The 25,411-nt window shown below is 37.4% G+C and overlaps 4 protein-coding genes across 4 annotated transcripts; 2 read left to right on the top strand and 2 right to left on the bottom strand.

Moving 5' to 3' along the window:
* Positions 1 to 413: 413 nt before the first annotated feature.
* LOC145549118 (interferon a3-like) lies at positions 414 to 1,468 on the bottom strand. The gene is made up of 5 exons (XM_081600693.1): positions 1,337 to 1,468; positions 1,162 to 1,248; positions 913 to 1,062; positions 706 to 792; positions 414 to 619 (listed from the first exon to the last, which is right to left on the bottom strand). Exons 1-5 carry the CDS (start codon positions 1,466 to 1,468, stop codon positions 521 to 523), a joined length of 555 nt encoding a protein of 184 aa, XP_081456819.1. The 3' UTR covers positions 414 to 520.
* Positions 1,469 to 3,365: 1,897 nt separating this feature from the next.
* Positions 3,366 to 4,415, top strand: LOC145549111 (interferon a3-like). The gene is made up of 5 exons (XM_081600652.1): positions 3,366 to 3,579; positions 3,670 to 3,756; positions 3,858 to 4,011; positions 4,111 to 4,181; positions 4,271 to 4,415. Exons 1-5 carry the CDS (start codon positions 3,448 to 3,450, stop codon positions 4,373 to 4,375), a joined length of 549 nt encoding a protein of 182 aa, XP_081456778.1. The 5' UTR covers positions 3,366 to 3,447; the 3' UTR covers positions 4,376 to 4,415.
* Positions 4,416 to 15,177: 10,762 nt separating this feature from the next.
* On the top strand, positions 15,178 to 17,703 carry LOC108167263 (interferon a3-like). Its single transcript, XM_081600915.1, has 5 exons — positions 15,178 to 15,947; positions 16,027 to 16,110; positions 16,200 to 16,349; positions 17,427 to 17,504; positions 17,605 to 17,703. The coding sequence occupies exons 1-5, from the start codon at positions 15,816 to 15,818 to the stop codon at positions 17,701 to 17,703; spliced, it is 543 nt and encodes a 180-aa protein (XP_081457041.1). The 5' UTR covers positions 15,178 to 15,815.
* Positions 17,583 to 25,394, bottom strand: cd79b (CD79b molecule, immunoglobulin-associated beta). The gene is made up of 5 exons (XM_081600914.1): positions 22,745 to 25,394; positions 20,898 to 21,194; positions 20,693 to 20,811; positions 20,264 to 20,317; positions 17,583 to 18,953 (listed from the first exon to the last, which is right to left on the bottom strand). The coding sequence occupies exons 1-5, from the start codon at positions 22,794 to 22,796 to the stop codon at positions 18,864 to 18,866; spliced, it is 612 nt and encodes a 203-aa protein (XP_081457040.1). The 5' UTR covers positions 22,797 to 25,394; the 3' UTR covers positions 17,583 to 18,863.
* Between the last annotated feature and the right edge of the window lie 17 nt (positions 25,395 to 25,411).

Below are 25,411 nucleotides of genomic sequence, written 5' to 3'. Positions count from 1 at the left end.
AATTTCCCTATTACTTCACATCATGAACTGCTGGTATACTTAAAATACATTTAAGTTTTCTGGTGCGAAATAAACAATGATGAAACAAAAAGTTGAAATGCTTTTGAAAGGAATTGGATATTCCACAGACTTTTTGATGCAAATAATTTACAAAGTTACCTGTATAACAGTAATGCAGATATAAACACATTCATTTGAGTAGAAGACATGATTTATTTTTTAATAATCTGTTTGTACAAAAATTATCATTATTTACAATGATTTACATTTACAATGATTAAAGGAGAAAAAAAGGAAACATGGTCTATATATATATATATATATATATATATATATATATATATATATATATATATATATATATATATAAAACATGAAATAAAACATAAAAACAGAAAGTAAGAAACTGAATAAATAAATAAATAAATAAATAAATAAATAAATAAATAAATAAATAAATAAATAAATAAATAAATAAATAAATAAATAAATAAATAATGTGACATCCTTGTTCAATATTTTAGTTGGAGGGGAGCAGAGAGGAAACCAGGTGGTCAGCTTTGATTAGAGAGACTTTGACTTCCCTCCTGATCAGCTCCCAGGCATCAGCACTGTGGCCCTGAAGACGCAACAATGTTATCATTATTATTACATTATGCAATTTTGAAACTGACACATCGCAGCAGAAAAGTAATTTGTACTGACCATTTTCGCCAGGATTTCATTGGATAGTCTCTTGAAATACAAGTGCAGCTTGGTGTTCTTCTTCTTCATGTGGCTATGGCCTTTAATCTGAAATAATTAAACAGAAGAAAAGTCAGGATTATAGATTATGTTTTGTAAATTTGTTGTGAGATGTGTTCACATTAAATTGTTATGAAACATATCCAATCTGAATCGAGGTGAACTTACACATGAGTGAAGTTCGTCAGCCTGTTTGTTGACGACATTGAGAAAGTTCTCCACTGTGACCTCCTGCCATGATGCAGAGCTGTGATCTTCCTCAAACAGGGCAGAAACCTCCTTCAGGATGTGAACTGCTAAGGAAAGTTTACCTTCAGCCTGGAACAAGAGGAAGAACAGGAAAACTGTGAGATGACTGAAAGAATCATTGCTGTCTCATCTACAATGAATCATAAACATCAGCTGTAGAGGACTTACTGATGCTTTGGATGCCTGGCTGTACAGATGATCAGGGAAGGGCACAGTGTTCTCTCCATCCTCAGTGCTGTTAGTCATGTTATTCGCCTGCAGCACAAACAGACACACATGTCAGACATTTACACATTTTTAAACATTGATGAACTTCTAAAAGTCTTAAAATCTGGTCTCTTACCATCATATCCAGCAGATCCAAAGAGTTTCCGCTGTACGGTCTGAATCTGTGCTCCATCCACCTGCAGCTCAGAGCGGAGCATGCGCAGAACAGACCGAGAAACACACAAGCGAAGAAAATCCTGCTCTGCATCTTGATTTGGTCCTTTAACTAAACAATAAAGCTTCTTTGTATACGAACTCGGATGTCTCCTGGTGTTGTTGTGTTGAAGCAGAGCAGCAGCGGAGCATTTATGCCAGAGCGAACAGATTTCGCTTTCCTGACACACCTGCGGGGAAAAGCCAGCGGCGGAGAGCGGCTTTCATGCAGGTAGAAAACGAACATTGTTTAGCTCGTGAGCTGCTGTGGTGTAAATCCGAGTGAAGGAGTGAAATACTTTAGTCAAATGTGATCTAAAATGAAGCTTAAACGGAATTTCGAAAAAAAGCTGCAGCGAATAAGCTTAATAGACTCTCATTTCATATAACCTGTTTTTATATGTTCATTATCCTGACACAAAATGAAACTTTTTTTTCAGAAATTTACACACAGTCTATAAAAAAAAAAACAATTTCTGAGGTAGGAAATTAAGTAACCTATATTCAACCCTGTATCGAGGCCAGGTAAGAGTCAGAATAAGAAGTGACAAAACGGACAGGGTTGTCAGGGTCGAAGGGATGCCGGTCATTTTTTTTCTTGAACGTTTTGTACTTGACTTTTTCTGGCACGAAATTGTGTCGTCTGTTGCAGGACATTTCGTACCAATCACCAAAGCCCTCCTCGTAATCACCCAAGTAGAAGTTCAAGACACGGTCATAGATTCTCTGAAAGTTTTTAATTTATGTGATTATTCTTCCAATAATACACAACTAATTATTCTTCAGTTAGAACAATTTAAAAGTATTATTTTTTGTTTTATTTGTTGTACGTCTCCTTTTTCATCTCATCTTGATTTGTGTATCTTACCAGAATGGGAAACCAAAGATGGAGTATAGACTATCGTAAGTAAATGTGTAAAAAAAATTTTAAAAAACCCTGTCATGAATAAATAATGGTAAACACGCGGAACGAAATGGACATTGGAAGGGCTGAGAAAGAATTTCATGGGTATAAAAATTGTCGATAGTGAATGTCACCTTGACGGGCATCAAAAGGAAAGACGGTAGAAATTAATATATTATCATGGCTTTATAATAAAATGCAATAATATTTTGTTAATAAACGTGCATAAGAGAGGATGAAACAATGTGGCAAAGTCTCTGAGAGATTAAATTATTTTCTGAATAAATAAATAAATAAATAAATAAATAAATAAATAAATAAATAAATCCGCCTTAGAATATTTTATTGTGCACTTACAGATATTTATTTTATTGATTTATGAATGAATGACAAGTGTCGCGAAGTCGTTGCATCACTTCCTCAGTGCGAGTAAACAGGAACCGATATCAGGGAAAGTTCAGAAACGTGAAAGAGGCTCTGACGCTCACAACCAATGATATTTCATCTTTGTATTAGCTGGAACTGGCGGGCATGACACTTATTTTAGTTATTTAAACAATTAAACTAAAAATAATGCCGTATGGAAGGACATTGTATAGACAACTCTTTTTTTTTTTTGCAAACAAGCTTTAGTTAATTTAGATCACATTATCTCAGAAGAAGAAATAGACTTCACACAAATACGTTTTACAGACATTTTCAAGAGAATCAAATCTCTAAGAGATACAAACATATATATTTTTTAAAAATTACGCACTTCTTGTTTATTCTTTATTTAGTGTTTTTATGTACATGACTTTTTCCTGACGTTGTTTGCAATGAATACATGCTTGGACCTTTTGGGTTCATTCCCATTTGTCTGTTTCTGCCAGGCCTGGTATCGAATAAAAAAAATAAAACGGTTTTATTTATTTATTTATTTATTTATTTATTTATTTATTTCAAACCTGAAATCTTCCACCCGCACCTGAAAACCGCAGATGACGTTGAGACGAACAATTAAGAAAACGAAATCTGTTCGCTCTGGCTTAAATGCTCCGCTGCTGCTCTGCTTCAACACAACAACACCAGGAGACATCCGAGTTCGTATACAAAGAAGCTTTATTGTTTAGTTAAAGGACAAAATCAAGATGCAGAGCAGGATTTTCTTCGCTTGTGTGTTTCTCGGTCTGTTCTGCGCATGCTCCGCTCTGAGCTGCAGGTGGATGGAGCACAGATTCAGACCGTACAGCGGAAACTCTTTGAATCTGCTGGATATGATGGTAGGAAGCCAGATTTTAAGACTTTTTGAAGGTTGTCAAATCTATGAAAATGTATTCAATGTCTGACGTGTGTGTCTGTTTGTGCTGCAGGCGAATAACATGACTAACAGCACTGAGGATGGAGCGAACACTGTGCCCTTCCCTGATCATCTGTACAGCCAGGCATCCAAAGCATCAGTAAGTCCTCTACAGTTGATGTTTATGATTCATTGTAGATGAGAGACAGCAATGATTCTTTCAGTCATCTCACAGTTTTCCTGTTCTTCCTCTTGTTCCAGGCTGAAGGTAAACTTTCCTTCGCAGTTCACATCCTGAAGGAGGTTTCTGCCCTGTTTGAGGAAGATCACAGCTCTGCATCATGGCAGGAGGTCACAGTGGAGAACTTTCTCAATGTCGTCAACAAACAGGCTGACGAACTTCACTCATGTGTAAGTTCATTTTGTTTTTAAATGAAACATTTCAATTAAACTACGAAAATTATAATTCTCAAGCTTGTTTTTCTTTTCCTGCGTCAGATTGGGTCTCGGGGAGAATCGAAGAAACAGAACACCAAGCTCCACTTGTATTTCAAGAGGATGTCAAATGAAATCCTGAAGAAAAGGGTTCGTTTTCCATGATCACTCTGCTGCATCTATATAATGTTTTAAAGCTGTGTGATATAATATTAATGATAACTTTGTTGCGTCTTCAGGGCCACAGTGCTGACGCCTGGGAGCTGATCAGGAGGGAAGTCAAAGTCTGTCTAATCAAAGCAGACCACCTGGTTTCCTCTCTGCTCCCCTCCAACCAAAACTGATGAACATGGCCGAACCTTTAATTTATTATTTCAATATTTATTTACCTATTTATTCTTAATGTAATGCTTCTGCTGTTACCCAAACTTGTATTTCCTTCTGTTTCCACTTGTGGAAATAAAATTGATAAAAAAAAACAAAAAACTACAAAAATGAGTTTTATTCATTCATTTTGATTTAGTAGAATGGAAGAAGCCTTTCAGTTTCCCCCATAATCAAAACAAAAGGATAGTCAGATTCAAGGAAATGTGCAACCAGAATATTTAATAAAATAAAATATTAATTTAACTGACTAAGTCACTCTAAAAGCTCATTTTGTTTATTTTCGACTGATTCAGTGGTGGAACTGCTGGCGTGCTGAGGATTGTTGTCATACCTGCTCGCTTGATGTTGAAGTGATGCTGTCAGGATTTTCTAGAAGAGTTTATGACTCCCACTTTCAGCAACTCATTCAAGTCCTGAAGCAACAATGCAACCCCAAACCACCTCTCTGTCAACAATGTTTGAATATCCATGAAGTTCCACCTTTGTCTCCAGAGTCCACGGGATAATTTAATCAAAAGTCTTTGGGCCCCTGTGTTCTTTTTGATCAATAGTGGTTTTGCAACTGTCCCTTGAATGCCTTTTTTGTCCAGCCTTGTTGAATCACACTGAGCTTAATACAGACAAATGAAGTCTGTCGTGTTTTAGATGTCACTATGGGTTCTTTTAAAGTCTCCTGATAAGATGTTGATCTGCTCTTGAAGAGGTTTTTGTAGCAGTGGAAGTCCTGGGAAGTTCCACTGCTGTTCCATAATCTCTCCATTTTTGCATAATGTGTGGCATTTTGAGATCCTTCAGCAGCCTAATTCACTTTTTGAGACAGGTTGTTTTTAAAATAAATACAGATGTTAAATTAGTCATAAAGCTTGGACTCATTTAGTGTTCTACCAAGATGCTCAAATGTCCCTGTCCCTACTTGGATACACCCAGGGGTGAAAGTAAGGGGGTACGGCAAGGTACTGCGTACCCCTAAAAGATTTAGCGGGGGTACGCACAGTACCCTCAAGAGAGGAGCTGCTGTCTGCTGTAAAAAAAAAAAATCAATGGGTTCACTGTGCAGCCTTGAGTTCACATACTAATCAGCCGTGACTGATTAGTTTTTCCGAGAACAATCTAAAACACGACTTAATCAGTTAATAAATAGCTTTTTTCTCATTTCATATTGTTTCTGAACTGTTCGTGCTTTGCTAGAGCAGGGCTGCAACACGTCGATCGCGGAAGGTTTTGAGTCGATCTCGGCATCAGGAGACAAACTGAACGTCGCCAGGACGCTGAGAGCAGCACGTTCTCCTCTGACTCCTTATCAAAACGTTCGTAACTTTATTAAAGAACAACAACAACAAAAATCAACATAACGTGTTAACATTAACACGTTATGTTAATGTTAACACGTTAACATTAACATAACGTGTTAATGTTAATGTTAACATAACACGTTATGTTAACAGTTGCTACGTGAGATTAATAACAATAATCTCAGTGATTATTGTGTCAACAAGGTGTTGCGCAATTCTGTGCGTTTCGATTCAATTACCAAAATAACGAGCAGAGCAGGGGTTTAAAATTTACCAATCAACCACCGCTGTGTAATAAATATCTAGCCTGCAAACCTAATATTGTAACGGACTGAATGTTATGTCTTTAACATAATCTCAGCCGTGAGGGTGAGAGGTGCGAGTGCTTTAGAGTTGATCACCTGTTCGGCTTGTTTTACCTTTTTTTTACTTTTGCATTGGCTCATCACAGCCGCTGTAGTTTATGAACGTTCAATAAACAATAAACTTGGACTAATTACCTCGTTCTTTGTGAGTATAAGTCATTTACATCAAACACGGTAAATGTGTTTCATTAAGTATTTAACAAACAAATGGCTTCTACCGCGATAATTATGTGAAATTAAATTAATTGTCTGATATAAAAAATAGTTTGGTGCTTTGAGCTCTGTTCTGCCCCAGGCTGGAAGTTAGAAATGTCTTAATTAGTTTTAGAAAGTTCTATAGTATTAATTTATCTGTATTTTATTTTGAAAGAGAATTTTGAGATATTAGTGCATTGTGGGTAGCAGAGGCAGTTGCAGTTTGGAATGAATACCTGTTCACAGAGAGAAAGCCTGCCTGTTAATGTATGAACTTCACCTCCTGTGTTGTCAATCTTTTCTTACACCTCCGAAAACAATGGCTGTTCAATCTATGTTCTGTTTGGTGTTAGATGTTTTGTTAGTTTATTTTGAGATTGTTATCCAAATGTGTTTATTCTAGAAAAGCCATATCCTGATAGTTTTTGTTTACATAGCAACAGTGACTGTTTCTTAACTGCAGCTAAGGTTAATTCTATTCAGACACTAGAAGTTTATTCTGTGTATTCAGAGCTGATGCATAGTTTATTTTTTCTGTTTCTTATAGTTTCACTCAACCTTTCATTGAGCTTTTCTACACCACTGCTCAAAGTTGTGTCAAGAAAACGTAATAAAGGAGCAAGACGCTCAGCTTCCTGGCTCATGAAATTGAGTTTGGCTTGCTGTTGATCTACGTTAACATACACAGAGTATTTAACACGTAATGATAACAGTATAGTGAAAAGCCATTCTCAGCAGTTGGTGGAAGATAAAACTCATGACACAGTGATGGACAACTCTCATGAGGAAAAGGCAGAAGAAATGGCTAACTCAGAAGCTAAAGCATCATCTAAAGCTAGCTTGAGATCCAAACACTCTAGCTCTAAGCATTCATCCTACAAGTCATCTTCTAAGTCCAGCGTATTTGAAGCAGCTGTCTTTGCACGAGCCTCTGCTGAAGCAGCAAATGCTAAAGCTTCCTACAGTAGAAAACAATTGGAAATTAAAAAGCAACAAGCAAATCTAGAGCTGGATTTTAAGATGCTGGAGATAGAAAAGGAAGCTGCAGCTGCTACAGCGAGAGCAGAGGTTCTAGAAGCTGCCGCAACTGCTGAACAAGACAAAGAAGAGAGTGTAAAGAGTGCAGTCCCACCACAAGTCGTCAGACAACAAACCGTGGAGTATTTGCAACACCAAGCCCAGCCCAAAGTCACATTAGACTAAAGAAGAAATGCTTCAGGTCGAACCAGCATTGAAGGCATCATCATTCGACCCAAGGAGATCTGGTCAAACTCCCTCTTCATCGGTGCTCATGAAAATGTATGGAAAAGATGAACCTTTTGACACACCAAGAGACTATGTCAGGTCCAACAGTTACCATGATCCCCACCACAATTACCCACCTATGACTGACTTTGCTAAGTTCCTTGCACGTAGAGAGTTAATCACAACGGGGCTCTTTAAGTTCGATGACACCCCTGAAAATTTCAGGGCATGGAAGTCGTCATTTTCGAATGCAACTGAAGACATAGATCTCACATATAGTCAAGAGTTGGATCTCCTAGTGAAATGGCTCGGTAAAGAGTCCTCAGAGCATGTCAAGAGAATCAGAGCTGTTTATACCACTAATCAAAAGTTGCCCTTCATTTAGCATGGGACAGGTTAGAAGAATGTTATGCTACACCAGAAGTAGTAGAAAATGCTTTGTTTAAAAAACTAGACAGCTTCCCTCACCTTATAAATAGAGACAATGTAAAATTCAGGGAACTAGAAGATTTGCTCCTAGAGCTGGAGGTTGCAAAAAATGAATCTTATCTCCCAGGCCTCGCTTACCTCGACACACCACGAGGTGTTAAGCCCATAGCGGAAAGGCTACCTCCAAGTTTGCAAGATAAATGGCTTCACGCAGGTTCAAAATACAAGCAAAAATATCAAGTAACATTCCCTCCCTTCTCATATTTTGTGAAGTTTGTCCAAGAGGAGGCAAAAGCGAGAAACGATCCAAATTTTGTGACATGCAACAACCAACCTTTCAACAGAGGTGAGAGACCATCATTTAAACAAACTGGCTACAAACCTCCTCTAACTGTAAACAGAACAGAAGTCAGTACAACCACTCTTCCTACTACGAAAGAGGAGGATCTAACGCATTACTGCCCAGTATACAGGAAATCACATCCACTTGCAAAATGCAGAGCTTTCCAGATCAAACCAATTCAAGAAAGACGAAACATACTCAAAGAACACAGACAGTGTTTTTGTTGTTGTTCTCCTACGCACACAATAAAGGACTGTGACATGAATGTCAGTTGTGAGGAGTGCCAAAGTGAAAAACATTGCTCTGCCATGCACCCTGATGTGATTCAACAACCCCGGCCAGAAAGCACACCTGAACGAGAGCCTCAGCTCCAAAACAACACGCCACCTGAGGTAACGTCACGGTGCACTGAGATCTGCGGTAAAGGCTGTCCCCCACATTCTTGCTCTAAGGTATCCCTAGTTCGAGTGTTCCCTAAAGGTCAACCAGAACGCTCTGTCAAGATGCATGTGATCCTTGATGATCAGAGCAATTGCTCACTGGCTCGTCCCGAATTCTTTGAGCTGTTTGGCATCCAGGGAAGTCATCTGACATACCATTTGAGAACATGTGCTGGTCCAACTGAAATGTGTGGCAGGAAAGCAGTCGGGTTCCAAATAGAGCCAGTAGGTGGAGGCCCATGTCTAGACCTCCCACCTCTCTTTGAATGTGATGAAATAGTGTTTAATAGAGATGGAATACCTATGCCTGAAGTTGCTCTGGCCCATGCTCAATTGAAACACCTCGCTCCTCTCATACCAAAGTATGATCCAGATGCTGAGATAGCAATTTTACTCGGCAGAGACATCATACAAGTGCACAAAGCACGAAAACAAGTAAATGGACCCCCCTGCGCTCCCTTGGCCTAACACAACATGTCAAACAAGCAACACACACTCATGGATACACATTGGACCTGGTTATCAGTAAGGGTGTGAATATTTCCAATGTTTCTGTAACTGATGTCGCCCTGTCGGATCACTTTGCTGTTATCTTTGACAGTTCTTTATTCATTAACCCACTTGGACAAACAGCTACTATCGCAAAACGTACTTTAATAGAAAACACAGCAGAAACATTTAATCAAATCTACTCTTCTTCCTCGCCCTTAAGCTAAAATGACGTAGATAAGATGTAGAGGATTTTCAGTGCAAACTTTCAGAGATCATTGATTACATTGCCCCCATTAAAGTGAAGGTTGTGACTGGTAGGAAGAAATATCCATGGAGAAATGCACAAACAGTTCAATCTGCAAGACAACTCTGCCGCAGGGCCGAACGGAAATGGCATAAAACTCAACTGCACGTTTATTGTGACATCTACAAGGGAAGACTACGTAACTATTATACAACACTAAAACATGCAAGAGAGGCTTTCTTTGCAGATGTCATAAACAAAACCATTAACAACGCTCGAGCTTTATTTGCTACTGTTGACAGGCTCACAAACCTTCCTATGACATTTCTACCTGAACTTCAATCTAATGCCGCCTGCAACAAGTTCTCCAGTTTCTTTTCAGAAAAAATTCAAAAGATAAGAGATTAATCTGCACATCCACTCCAAAGACAGTACCAATGCTAATCCCAAACAAAACAAATGCAGGAACAATGACAAAATTTCAATTACTAAATTATAAAACCATAGAAGAAATTATAAGTCAATTAAGCTCCGGTTCCTGCTGTCTGGATGTCCTACCCACACATTTCTTTAAGAAAGTCCTGCCTGTTGTTGCTAATGATCTCATCCAAATAGTAAACTCATCGCTGTCTTCAGGTGTTTTCCCCCATGCTATGAAAACAGCAGCTATCAAACCATTGATAAAAAAGAACAATCTGGACAAATCACAACTGCAGAATTACAGGCCGATCTCCAACCTCCCATTCATCAGCAAAATCATTGAAAAAGCAGTTTTTAAACAATTAAATAACTTCCCAACAATAATGAATCGCTTTGACTCCTTCCAGTCTGGTTTTTGTGCTCACCACAGCACGGAGTCGGCCCTTGTAAAAATGTTCAATGATATCCATATAAATACAGACTGTGGAGAACCACAGTGCTGGTTCTGTTGGACCTCAGTGCAGCTTTCGACACTGTTGACCATGACATTTTACTGAATCGACTGGAGACTTGGTGACAGGTGGACGGAACCTGGTCCTGTAAGGTTGGAGACCTTGTCCTGTTAGGCGACGGGGCCTGATAATACCCTTGTTAAACGGACTGCACAGTCCGGCAACGACAGGCGCTTAAATTCCGTAACAAAAGTATGTTTATATCTTTTTTTTATCTTTTTTTTCAAAATCTCTTTCTCTTTTTTGCTGTTAATTCAATGTCACAGGTTTTAATTTTTTTCTTTAATTAGGTAAAGCACCTTGAAATACCTTGCTGCTGAAATGTGCTATACAAATAACATTTGATTGATTGATTGATTGATTGATTGATTGATTGATTGATTGATTGATTGATTGATTGATTGATTGATTGATTGATTGATTGATTGATTGATTGATTGATTGATATCAGGAAAAGGAGTGTGAAAACAAAGAAACAAAAGAGCTCCGTGAAAAAGGGGAGTTTTAAAGTCAGCACTCAGCTTTCAGAGAAGCAATCAACTAACTGCAGTGCATTCTGGGTAAAAGTGGCAGACAAGTTTGTAGTTCCCATCTGATTGAACAATTCCAGCTCTTGGCAGGGCTCAGAAGTGAGCATAAAAGCTGAACCAAGCTTCATGTCAGAAAAACTGAGTTATGAAATAAAGAAATAAAAAAGGAAATAAAAGAATGTGATGAAAAAAGGGACTCCACAATCAAAAATCCAATTTTCACAATAAGATACAAGCAATAATCCTGCATCCAGTGAAAGTGAGCTGAAGAAAATTCCCACCACACTTTCTCACAAACTAAAACATGACAAAAACAATATAATAGCAGAACTAGCATGACCTAGATTAAACATATTTCAATAATATGCAAAAGAAAACCATATCAACATATTTTATAAAATGCATAAATATATGCAAATCCAAATGTATGTCAGTTATGACATCAGTTATGACTCTGTGATGTAATAATATCATTCTCTTTTGTTATGACATCATAAAACTGTCTCTAAGTATTTGAACTTTCCCAAGATCTTTCATTCGAGCACTGGAGAAAGACTGGAGGAGACTTTCAACATGGACAACAACCTGAGAGATCAAATTGAGGATTTTTACATCAGGGTTCAAAGGAGGAGGGTAAGAAATTTGACCCCAGAGGAGTTGCTAGGAGAAATAGCGGAATTGATGAAGACTATTAAAAGGTCTTACAATTTAAATGAGTCGGATGAAGAGGAAATTGTGGAAGCGATTCTTCACAATTTGAATCAAGAAGTGCCACAGCAGCAGCGTGCAAGCTGGAATATGTGGAACTTTTTGACAGATTGTGGAGAGTCCTTCATGAACGGGTTGGGTTTTGGCCTGGGTTTTGGGGCAGCTGCAGGCATAGTTTTCATTGTATGTTCAAAACTTCTGTCCTAAACTGTTCTGTCCTCTTCTGAATCTGGATGGTGCTTGAGGGAGGGGTCCCTGTCGACCCGATCTTTAGTTGCAGAACCTGGCTCTTGGGACGTGGAATGTCTCCTCTCTGGGAGAGATTGGGAGAGGGGTTCCTGCCTCAAGTGGAGGAGTTTAAGTAACTGGAGATCTTGTTCACAAATGAGGGAAAAAGGGAACAGGAGATCGACAGGCGGATTGGGGCAGTGTCTGCTGTGAAGCAGGCGCTGTACCGGTCTGTAGTGGTGAAGAGAGAGCAGAGTCAAACAGAGACAGCTCTCGATTTACCAGTCGATCTACTTTCCCACCTCATCTTTGGTCATGAGCTTTGGGTCATGACCAAACGAACAAGATCACGGATACAAGCGGCCAAAATGGGTTTCCTCTGCAGGGTGTCTGGACTCTCCCTTAGAAATAGGGTGAGAAGCTCCAACATCTGGGAGCGACTCAGAGTAAAGCCGCTGCTTCTCCAAGTTGAGAGGACCCAGTTGAGGTGACTCGGGCGTCTGGTAAGGATGCCTCCTGGGCGCCTCCCTGATGAGGTGTTGCGGGCACGTCCCACCGGGAGGAGGCCCCAAGGAAGATCCAGGACACACTGGAGGGACTATGTCTCTTGGCTGGCCTGGGAACGCCTTGGGATTCCCCCCGAGGAGCTGGAAGAAGTGGCTGGGGAGAGGGAAGTCTGGGCCTCCTTTCTGAAGCTGTGACCCCATGACCCAGAAACAGCAGAGGAAAATGGACGGTTGGACAGAGGTTTTGTTATCATGCAGTTTCTCAGGGTTCGGCATGTAAGAAGATGAGGAGGTTCTAAATACAAATTTTACGGATGGTTTGTCACTTTCACTTGTTTTGCATGACCTGTGGATGCGTGAGTTCTCTCCGGGTACTCCGGCTTCCTCCCATAGTCCAAAAACATGACTGACAGGTTAATTGGTCTCTCTAAATTGTCCCTAGGTGTGAGTGTGTGTGCATGGTTGTTTGTTCTATCTGTCTCTGTGTTGCCCTGTGACAGACTGGCGACATGTCCAGGGTGACTCCGCCTCTTGCCCGGAACGTTAGCTGGAGATAGGCACCAGCAAGGACATGGGTGCACCAAAAATGGATGGATAATGAAGTATTAAGTTTACATGTTCTCCCTGTGTATGATGGGTTCTCCCCGGGTACTCCGGCTTCATCCCATAGTCCAAAAGCATGACTGTCAAGTTAATTGGCCTCTCCAAATTCTCCCTAGGTCTGTGTGTGTGTGTGTGTGTGTGCATGGTTGTTTGTCCTGTGACTTTCAGCTGCCCTCATCCTGGCCTCTCTTCGATCCGCCATCCCTTTCTTCCCACCACTGACTCTCGTCAGTCCTGCTGATCTCCTCGTGGACTCCTCTGACCGGATCATCTTTTCCAGCTCTCCTCCAGGAGAACGCCGTCACCAGTCCACCAGGGTTGCTCACTTCTGTATGTCTCAGCTCACAGCTGGCTTTCCAGCCTCATCATCTGGCAACCTTGCTGTGCCCATTGGTGCGTTGTCTAGCTTCATGGATTCTTCATATTTAGCGAGGGCAGTCATTAAGCTCACTGATCTATCTGCCCCATCCAGGCTCCCTTCAGCCTTCATCAGCGACGCTGATGAAGGCTATCTATCTATCTATCTATCTATCTATCTATCTATCTATCTATCTATCTATCTATCTATCTATCTATCTATCTATCTATCTATCTATCTATCTATCTATCTATCTATCTATCTATCTATCTATCTATCTATCTATCTATCTATCTATCTATCTATCTATCTATCTATCTATCTATCTATCTCAATCAATCAATCAATCAATCAATCATATATAAATAAAACAAGATATATATCTTAAAACAAGATATATATATATAAAATATTTCAATTTTTAAATGTTTTAGTAATTTATTACTAATTCTAATGGATCATAATATTTAACAAGTAAAAACATTTAAGTAAATACATTTAAAATTGTTTTATATAGCTGAAAAACCAAGACTTCTTGTTGTCCGAGTTGGGTACTGTGTTTTTTATTAACATGAAAAATGATGCAAAAACCTATGTTTTATTAGTTTTCTTTTGTAAATTTGATTTTTCTATCTTTTTTTAAACTGCCTAAATGGTCAATTTAATAACAACATCACATTAAATTAACTCAAAATACCCTTATTTTTGAAAAAATATGTGTCCGAGAATTTTTTGTTAACTCTGTTAACTCCTCTGACCGGATCATCTTCTCTAGCTCTCCTCCAGGAGAGCTAGAAATAGATAGATGGTTTTGTTCCTGTAAATCTGTGGAATTGCCTTCTACGACTATATAAACTGCATTAAAAGCGGTCACTTACTTTTACTGATAAGACCTCAAACACACAGAGGTCTATGTGCCATTATCTGGGAAATATTTTATTCTAAAAATCACAATCACCACGGGTTATTGTTTTCAACGTCAATCTTGAGTATCATGAGAAAAATACCACAGATTTTTGATCAGAGACCAGTTTATTGAATGGTTTTTGAGCCATTATCTCATTGGTGTCGTGTATTTTCAGCATTTCTACTCACAAGTGGAGTTTTTATCAAAAGTGTTTGAAATTGTCAATTCTGTTACCATCAACTCTGTTACCAAATAGGGTAACAGAGTTTTCAGTTCTAAATTATTATGGTCCTGTCAATTCTGTTACTAACACCAACTCTGTTAGGTAACAGAGTTGACATGTTAATGACATACTTTCCCACAAAAAAAGGAAAACTGTTGTCCAGAGCACCATATACATTGTTGGTTGACTTCTGCTGTGATTTAGTATTACTGACCAATTTTATTTCTAAAGGAATGATGGTTTTCAATTAGTCTTAATGAAAAACGTTTGTCCCTAAGCGAATAACTCTGTGAAAAGTTGAGTATGTTTTGAGTTTTTAAAATGTATTTTTAATTAAAACATCTCAATTTAAAGTATGGGGGTAGTAGGACACTTGGTGTAATGGAATAAAAATATTTTAGTCTGCTAGAATGAATGGTTTTTTTCACTCACTGTCTATATTGTCCGTAACAGAGTTGACGTAACATACCGCAACACATACGTTTTTTCTGAGAAAAAATTATAAAACATGTAGCTAATGTTTGGCAATTACAGATTTTTTTAAAAGTTTAATGCCTTTTCAATAGACTACCTAAGAAACTTTTTTTTAAAATGCAAAGTTTTATTTGTCATTTCTTGAAGTGCCAAAATGTATCTCCAATTATAGAATGACCCATATATATATATATATATATATATATATATATATATATATATATATATATATATAGTTGGGACAACATGAAATATCGCTGAACGATTCCAAGGAAGGAGCGTCAACGCGCGTCACAGGCCGCGGACGCTTTCATTTCTCCGCAGGAACTTCCCGTTTATGGCACCTATCGGATTGTAAACACACCTTGTAGTTTATGTAGCCACACCATTTATTTTCTAACTCTAAAAAAAAAACCCCGTGTTTTGTTTTTCCTTTCACAAAACATTTTATTGACATGTTATGTTTACTCAGGTTGCAAATGAATATAAAATAATACATTGCTTAAAAATGACTAATCATAATATTTCCCATACTCATCGGTGAAAAAATAAAACATGTATTTATGAAGCTAATTATTTATTTTTCATGATGTAATAATTTGGACTCCAAGCCTTTTTGAGTGCGTGCTGCATCTATAAATATTCAAATTAATCATCAATTACGTTTTGCTAATTGAATGCGAAATGCGTTACTGCTGAGGTGAGAAAATAACGTTCCGAGTTAAGCTGCACGTATTTCGAAAATGAAATCTGTGCGCCTTAATTTAAAAGAGCCGCTGCAGGTCAGATCCATCAGAACACCCGCAGACATCTGGAATTGATTCATATTGAAAGGAAATTTGTCTTTACATTAAAAAAAAAATTTAAATAAAATAAAATCAAGATGCTGAGCAGAATTTTCTTCGCCTGTATTTTTCTCTGTCTGTTCTGCGCATGCTCTCCGCTGAGCTGCAGGTGGATGGAGCATAAATTCAGACAGTACAGTACAAACTCATTAACTCTGCTGGATATGATGGTAAGAGACCAGATTTATTTTTAAAAATATATATATTTAATATTTGATAAGATGATGTTTATGTCTTTATACTATGCAGGCTTACCATTACGTAAATCAGGACCCCGAGGTGAACATTGCTCCATTCCCTTATCCTCTCTACCACCAGGCTTCAGGAGCATCTGTAAGGCATCTACAAAATCAAAAATGTATATTTATTTTGGATTATTTGCATGTAGTAACCTGTGAATGGTCTCCTCCTCCTTGTTCCAGGCGGAGGGTAAACTTGCCTTCACTGTCCAGGTTCTGAAGGAGGTTTCTGCACTGTTTGGGGAAGATGACGGCTCTTCATCATGGCAGGAGGTGACAATGGAGCACTTTCTCAATGTTGTCAACAAACAGGCTGATGAACTGCAGCTCTGTGTAAGTACAATTCATTTGTAAACCTGTGATTTATCTTGCAGCAGTAGTCACACCCGATTTCGACATAAAGTTTTGTCACGATATAACCACATACCTGATTGCACAATAATGTGGTTTATGTGATAGACCAAAACAAAGTAGCACCTGATTATATTGAAGGAAAAGGTTACAAAAGGACAAATTAGCCAACAAGTTTTGATGTGACTACAGTGTTTGCTGATCCATAGATAAGATCTATTCCATTTACCTTTTTATAAGACAACCTTAACTCAGTCAAATTAAATAGAAGGTCATTGTAAACTATTTTCATACCTTGCAATGCCTTATTTGAAAAATTAGAACATTATTGAAAACTTATTTTATTTCAATAACTCCCTTCACAAAGTAAAACAGTTTAAATGGCTTACTTACAGGCTGCCTTTAACAAGCATTTATTTTTGTTAATAAAGATGACTTACAATTACAATTAATAAAAACACCACATTTAGTGAGCATATTCTAATTTTGTCTACTTAAAGATCACATATTCGGAGCAGGATGTGCATCGTTAGTTTTCTCACACAAGCAGCATTTATCCATATTTGGCTAGAGGTAAGTTGCAATCAAGACATCTTATGGCTTCCTTCTTTCAGCAATGGCTTTCTTCTCACCACTCCTTATAAGCCCAGGTTTTTCAATGACACAACAAATAGTTGTGTTGTTCAAAGATTCTCCAACCTCAGCCGTGGATCTTTGCTGCTCCTCCACAGTTACCACAGGTTTACTTTACTTGCTAAATTGTGAACTTCTGTCGGCTGCTGGTTGCACACTGGATTTCACTTCAGAGTAGAGAGGCTCAATATAAATGCACAACACATCTTCACACTTTTAGATCTCTATGTGTAAGAACATTTAAAGCCATACATCATTTCACTTTTCACTTCCCATTTTAGTGCTCCTTTGTGTTGGTCTGTCAAATAAAAGTCCAGTAAAATGTCATGAGGTAAAATACATATGAATACTGTAGGTATTAACCCCACATAAACAGAAACCATTTAATAAATAAATATGAATTTTATTATTATTATTATTTTTTAGGTTGGAAACCCAAGAAGGCCAAACAGGAGGCTGCACGTATACTTTAAGAGACTCTCAAACAGCGTGTTTGGACAGATGGTGAGTCTCCCTTTTTAATTAGGTGGCTAAACTTGTCACCTGTTTTATTAGTTTGTCTTTGAACACAATCAACAGTTTCGATATGTTACTTATTCCACAGGAACACAGCGCTGAAGCCTGGGAGCTGATCCGGAGGGAAATCAAACTCCATCTAATCAGAGCGGACCACCTGGTTTCTTCTCTGTTCGTCTCCAACTGAAACGCCAGCTTTTCCGACAGCGACCTGTTTATTTATTTGCTTATTTATGTGTCTATTTATTGCTTATTTTTGTATTGAAGAACATGTAACTGACTATCAAATATGTTCTGAGAGACACATTTTTATATACATATTTTATTTAAAAACAATATTTTATTTAAAACCAATAAAAATCACCCTATGAAGCAACCTGAAATCTGTTTCCTGTTACACACTGATGAACATGAAGTCAGCCTCGCCGAGGCTCCAATGGGGAGCAGTTCTACGCTGCCGTCATGTGACAAAACGGTAACGAAATCAGATGCAACAAAGTTGATCAAATAATTACATAGAACACCAAAAAAAAAAAAATCTGCTGAAATTTCAGATGTTAGTTAGAGCAAACAATTTCATTCACAACACTAAAATGTATATAATTATCAACGCAAAAATCAGCCAAAAGCATGCTTTAGCATAGTGGTTTTTAAAGATGGGGTTATGCACCCCTCTCTGGACTTTAGAAACCAAATTAAATGTAAGAATGAATATTTTTGACAAGACAGGACAATGTTATAAGATAGAGTAATGTAGTTACGATTGAATGAGGATCTGTTTTCCATACTGTCATCTCCAGGCAACAAGAGCCATAAGAAAACACATTTCTGTACAACATGGGTGGCTAAGAAAGCTGATGTCTTTTTTTATGCCTGAAATTCCAGTATTCAGGTCATTAATTAAAATACTGTGTAACTGTTTTGTAAAGAATCCGTCGATCATTCCTAATCCAAAATCTTGAAGATAATGACTCTACTGTTCTGATTTTTTAAAAGAAAAACGTAACATTTACAAACCCACCCTGGGACACAATTCATGTATTCATACAACAACCACCAACAAAGGTTCTTTGTTGTTTGAATTGTTTTGATGTCCTTTAGATTTAGTTAGTAGTGACGTTTCTGTCCCGCTGGGTCACGACTGTCAGCTGCTGTGATTTTTGTAGGGCAAATGCTGGAAAATGTAGAAGTAAACCGTTTTAAGCATGTGACAAAAACTGCACCATTCTGGGTAAAACACAGATATATTCACACCCGACAGGAGGCTCTGTCCGTCTGCTTTTCACTGCACAACTGAAAATGATGAGTATGCACTCCATATCAATGGGGCAGCAGGAAATGTCGGTCTCACTCCCACGGGGCCTCGGCTCCCTCAGCCCGAGCGTACGCCGTGAGATCTTCATACAGACCGCCTCCACATGCCTCAATGGCCAAGCCCTGAAAGTGGGGATTAGATACAATTAATCCACTTGCATGTATGTGTCTGAATCCAATGTATATTCAAAAGAGCCAAGCAATATCTAAGAAAGACTTTTCTTTATCTTTGAGTACACTTTCATTTGCATGAATGACTCAGACACAAGAAAGTGCAGCTGCTAGATGTCAAAAAAAAAAAAAAAGAAATGCTGACATTAACAACAAATATTTGCATCAGCTTTGATGACCTTCCTACAAAAGGTCATTCTAGGTAGTACCACTTTGTTTTTCCCAAGAAAATAACGGAATGGTAATAAAAAAGTCTACTTGGGTCTGACCTGCCATGCAGCAGATGTATAAATCCCCAACATTGAACATTGTAAAAAAAATTTCGCAAAAGAAACTAAACGTTTTAAGACCAGTCTGTAGTTTTGGATCACAAATCTAGAGTACAAAACAATGTGTTTCAATATTGTAGAATAAAATCAATAGGAAAATGTATATATTCTTTACATTGACCAAATATTACAAATAAATAATCATTGATATAAACAATAATTTAGAGTTCATTTAGAATTCCCAGCAGTATTGAAGAAATGCGCATTATTATAGACCTAATTACTTTCACAGAAAAATTGCTGTATTCTCAGCAGTTCTGTGTTATAACTTCTTATCTTTATTTTAGCTTATGTTTGCTGCAGATTTATGTTGCATTTTAAAAATATATATATAAGATAATGTAATTAGCAACAGCAGTATTAGTTAACCAGAGAAAACAACCACTCAATTTTAAAATACAATATTGTTCTTGGCCTTAGTGCAATATTTCTGCATTACATTTACTGGTTCATATTTAAATCAGCAATGTACAATAAATTAAACTAAATTTAACCTTTTACAGCAGTATTTTTACTCAAAAGCAAGTCTGTAGATCTCCAATATTTTATAATTTTACTGTAAAATCATATATATTAGATGCTTAATTCGACAACTATTGTCAGTGACTTCTCTTTATAGCAACAAAAACCGGTTGCAGTGTATTTCTTAATCTACAGATGCTAATTTTAATGTTACTTTGAATCAATTCTGGCGACAGGGTAAGTGTAGTCCAGACACAAAGCTGCCAGCAGCTCCAACAAAGGATGGAGAAAAAACAAAGCAGTTGTGGTTAAAAAGGTTAATGATGCACAGAGCCAGAGCTTCCTGTTGCCTGTCAAGATTACACTTGTACTTGTTATGCAAAAAAGGCACATCTGTGAAGAGGTTTGAATGTGACACATCTTTATTAAAAATAAATGAACAAAGGAAATGTCAAACCAGGTTAAACAAACCTCATAGATGTGGTCAGTTTCAGGCTCTTCATATAAGCTGTCGTTATCTTTCATCTACATGAAAGGGAAGAAAGAAACCAGGTTAGATATTTGGCATGATATTTATGACGACTTTAAATAGATTCATGTATGTATGTAATTTTTTTTTTGAAAGCTCTATTTTGTGTAATTATTATTATGAAGAAAAGTGAACCTCTGGAGCACAGTCAAGACCAGAATTCATAAACAAATGCTTATATATTCAGTACTTTTGAATGCATTTTTATGTTACATTTCTAGTGTTATTTGAATACATAAACTGTACAAACTACCAAATAAAAAACTGTCTTTCTATTTATGTCTGATTGTTAAAACAAAATAATCATTTCCCTTACAATACATGTGCTTTTGCTGTTGTGTTAAGAACAGTTTGATGAAAGCAGTTCGTACCAGATTTTGTCTACGCAGTAGATAAGCGCCGATACAAACACCCAACAGCAGGCCCTGCAGGACAATAAGGCCATCCTTCATCTGGCTTCTGTACAGGGCTTTGACGGGGTCGTAGGGCCCTATCATGGAGTGCAAAATGAGAAGTTAGAGGTGTGTTTTGACTGTGTATTATTTATATCTATCACACAAAGTCTTGTCCACTTACTGACTACTTGTACTTCAGTTCCAGGGCCAAAAGTGCCATTTACTGAGCAGTAATACACTCCTCTGTCCTCTACTTTGAGGTCGTTGAAGTACAGGAAAGCGTTTTGGATCGTAAGTTGATGTCCAAACCGAATCCTTTCATCATCCACAACCTTATTCTTGACCGCGCCATATTTGTCGGCTTTGTGCCACTCCACTGTGCTTTTCAGATGTTGATGTGAGACTTGGCAGTAGATAGGTACATTCTTACGAGGTCTTAATCCGTAGAACCTGGGTTTCTGGCTGATCTGCAGGGCGACTGAGAAGACAACAGAAAAAGTTACAAGAAATTGTAAAAGACAGAGTTTGCCATTCCACTTAGCCTCAAGAGATCAGTCTCAATTTTGAATACAGTTTATTCGGACGCAAGAAAATAATTTACTTGGGCAAATTTTGCATTTGGATAGCTAATTCTTAGGACTGGTTATCGTCTGAGGTAATCCTAGTGTAAGCGCTGGGAAAACGTAAAGACCAAGTGTATTTTTACGCTTATAACATGTAATTATTCTGGTTGTAAAAGTCCTAACCTGAACTTAGGAACTGAGGGGAAAATGACTAGTGACTGCCAAGATGAATAATCAAGGACCTGAGGAAAAAATAAACAGAGGGAATCTGAAACATTAGTAACTACAACCTAAATCACGTTCTAAATACACAAAAAATCTAAAATATGAACTCTAACAACTAAACTGACAACTATAAATAGAATGCCAGAGGAGACAAGAAAAAGGAAAAAAAAAAATACAATATGGCAAATAGCTAAAGAAACTCATAAATCCAAGACACTGGGTTTATATTTGATTTTATACAGAGAAACAATTATATTTTGAACTATGTGGGTTTAAAAGTTTTTTTGATCACCTGTATTTAGTCCTGGGATATAAGCACCTGGGATAAGTTGTCAATTCAAAAAACAAGCATTCAAAATGATTTGATTAATTCTGCTGAGAAAATCCACATGAATCCTTTATCCAAGTATAAGGGGTCATTTCTTTCGAATAATGTAAATAAGCAAAAGATAAATGAATCCCATATTTATCCACTTTTTAATTGTAAAAGATTGTAATTATTTTTGATATTTTAAAACTAAATATTTCACCGACGTTGAACCAAATATTCAGTTAATAGAGTAGTGTACTATAGCAACAAGACTTGTAAGCAACATTGATGTTCAATGCTTATCATTAGAATGATGCATCCTACGAAACAATTAAACAAACAAAAATCTTGAAGTCCAACTTACCAAAATGTTAACACTGATTAGCAAAGCAAAAAAAAAAAAAAAAAAATCTGTATTGAATAAAATTATTTTACTTCATAAATGCTTAGTAGTTTTATGTCAGCTTTGTCCTGTGTTTTATTTACAGAGTGACTCAAAGCTGAGGAAAACAACCACCAATTAAGCGACAATGAAGACAACTGAGTTTGTAGAGATCATAGTTCCTCGTAAAGGATAGAAAATGCTTTTAACAAAGTTCTTTAATTATTGTAAAATAATTTCAAGGAAGCTCATAAACATGACAATAGCATAATATTCTTTGTCTCAGACAAGAACTTCCTCTTTTCACCTCCAGATGGCCAGGAAGTAACGATAAAAATAACATGCAAAACTCCTGTGTGCCTTGTAGCTGTGGTTAAACAGACCTTAAAAAATATGATTAAATGACACTGTAGCTGTATAAGCACACAGCTATTACAGGAACAAGATCCAATTTGCTAACATTGATTACAGGTGTGGCAGAAAATTACATGTTTTTTCCGAGTTTGCTAACAAGTGAAGCGAACCGTGTGACAAAAGTTCATAATTACCTGATATACTTATCAACACAAATCCAAAGCATCCAGCTAGAGTCCAGCGCATGATGACATGCAAAAGGAAAATCGACTTAGCAGCTGACACAGCGAATGCGTGGAGGACTCTCTGCAGTCTGGACAAGAATTAAGCTGTTACTACAGTGGGTGTGGAGTCTGTCTGACAAGATTCAGCCTCATGCAAATGAGGGGAGGAGAGCAACAAACCAAAATAACTTTGAGCAATGCACTTTCAATATTACAGCCTGAAAAAAAAAAAAAAGTTCATTTAAAACTCAAAGCAAATTATTATAGCCTTTGAATCTAGGAAATCGAAAGAGAAAAATATCTGTATATTTTTGATCCTTTTGGTACAGATGGCAACTTAACTCCAAGTTGTTTTAGCTGGCAATGAGTCTTTTTTACACCACGGTGGAGGGATTTTCAGCCACTCGTCTTTGCAGAATTGTTTTTAATCAGCCACACTGGGAGGCTTTCAAACATGAGTGGGTCTGTTCAAGGTCACAGCAGCTTAATCACAATCCAACTTTGGCCTCCGACTATTCGACTTCACAGTCTTAATGGTAATTTATCTTGGCCATTTGGAGCTGGACATGCTGGTGTGCCTTGGATCACTGGCCTGCTACAAAGGTCATTAAGACATGACGTATTGTTTTGTTTTTTTTCCTTTTGGAAAGAACAATACTTTCACTGTTAAAGTATTCTTTTGAAAAACAACCATATTGCAACAAACATCCTGAGTTTCACAAATATCCACAAATATTCTGTGGTTTAAAGCTCCCTATCGCAGTGAGAAAGTTGGTGAGGTTTGTCGTTCATTGTGGTGGAACACGTTAACGGGGTAAGGTGTTCTGGTAAAGTCATTAGGGAACTGCAGCAAACAGCAGATGTTATCAGATGTGACAATTTTAATAAACTGTGTTGATGTGATTAAAATCATCAGTCCAATTTATTAAAGCTACATAAGTAATAATATATAGAAACATCAGAAATATTAAAATAGAGTAGCATTGAACAACATGACTCTATTCCTTTTCGCACCTAACTAACCTTCGCCCTACAGAGGGCATTCCCCTGTGAACTCATTTCCTTAACATAACATATGAACGTGTGTGTATGTGTGTGCATACGAGCATGCAAACAGACAAAAGAGATAGAGGAAAGACACAGAATCATATATCCATAACAATATATAAACTACTTATTATCTGCAACCTGTGTTTGCAGTTTATCCAAAGCAGGAAGAGATGTTTTACCTAAATATTTAGGTGCTTAATGGGATTCATACCGTCATATTCAACAGGATTCATCAACTTCACCTGCAACATATCACATTGCACATTTTTATCAATATTGTGTCCTCCTATTTGTTTTCAGCATTTTCTGACAGAGAGCAGATTCTGGTCAGCCAAATAATGGTCTGAACCAGTTCTGGACAATCTCACGCTCTTCTCTGTCTGTCACCAGCAACATGAGGTGTCCAGTCACCATGTCGTCCATGGCTACCTCATCTTCTTCCTCTCCCAAAAAAAAGCTTTTTTAATTTAACCACAGTACAGTTGCCAGTGTCCTGAACAAGAACACCAACCCCTGACATGGGGTCAGTGCAAAAATCACACGTAAGCAATTGAGAATCCCATAATCATCAGAGAACTACTTACTAAGAACTAAGCAAGGGAAGGCAGCATCTATTATCTGTGCTTAAAAGTTGGGAGCTGTTATCAGTTTTTTTAATCAGTTATTTTTGTTACGTTATCATTTTGCTGCTTCTTTCAAGCCGTGCTTGGATTATTTGTATGCAAGTTTGCCTTGCGTATGAATGGTGGCATAGAAACAGGTTTAACTGAAAACTGGTAGGCTCCTTATGCAACAGCCATAACCAGTCAAGAGTGAAGTTTTCAAGTCAGCCAAGCTGATCACATTTCCCTAATTCTCTGCTCTGTGTAGCACCAGTCCAGTATGTTATTCACTGCATTAGCTTTATCAGCTTTCACAACATGGCAACACCAGATAAATCTAATTTCAATGCTGCTCCCTCCTCAAAGATGGACTTGCATTTCAGCATCAGATATAGTTTTACTAAATCTAATGTTTGTAAATGTAAATATGAAGTTTTATACTTATTCCTTTAGGGGGCCTTTTTAACCGTCTGTCTGGCGTGCAGGTGAAAAAGAGCTTTCTGGCTAAATGGGCATAAGAAATGTTGCTAATATGCGTCGTCAGTGTAAAAAGTAAATGCTTCTTACTAGTAATTGCTGATTTGAAGTGATCATTTTATTGATCTAATGTCTACCTTATGGAAGTTATTTTAGTGTTGTTCCAGTCTTTAAGTGCAGTTTTAAGCTTCCACTAAAGTTTAACAGCTGACCTTAAAATGAAACATTTTCCTGATATTCTATTATACTAAAAAAAAAGCAATAACTTAAAAAACAAAACAGTAAGTCTGTGCCTGAACCTAAAGACACTTCATGTAGCCGATTATAAGCCAAAATGAATAAGATCGTTAATATAGCATTAAATAGAAACATTATGTGAAATTATTGGTTTAACTTTAATTTATCTTAAGCTCATACATATTTTCTAAAGAGCTTTTTCCTCATGAAATGTGTGTATATACTTTAAATACCAATTCAAGCTGTCATGTTCACAACCACTAGAGGGCAG

This window comes from Poecilia reticulata, chromosome 19 (genome assembly GCF_904066995.2).
Source record: "Poecilia reticulata chromosome 19, P_reticulata-male-v2, whole genome shotgun sequence".
NCBI classification, from domain to species: Eukaryota; Metazoa; Chordata; class Actinopteri; order Cyprinodontiformes; family Poeciliidae; genus Poecilia; species Poecilia reticulata.
The sequence above is the reverse complement of the archived record's forward strand: the minus strand, read 5'-3'. Positions and strand labels throughout refer to the sequence as shown.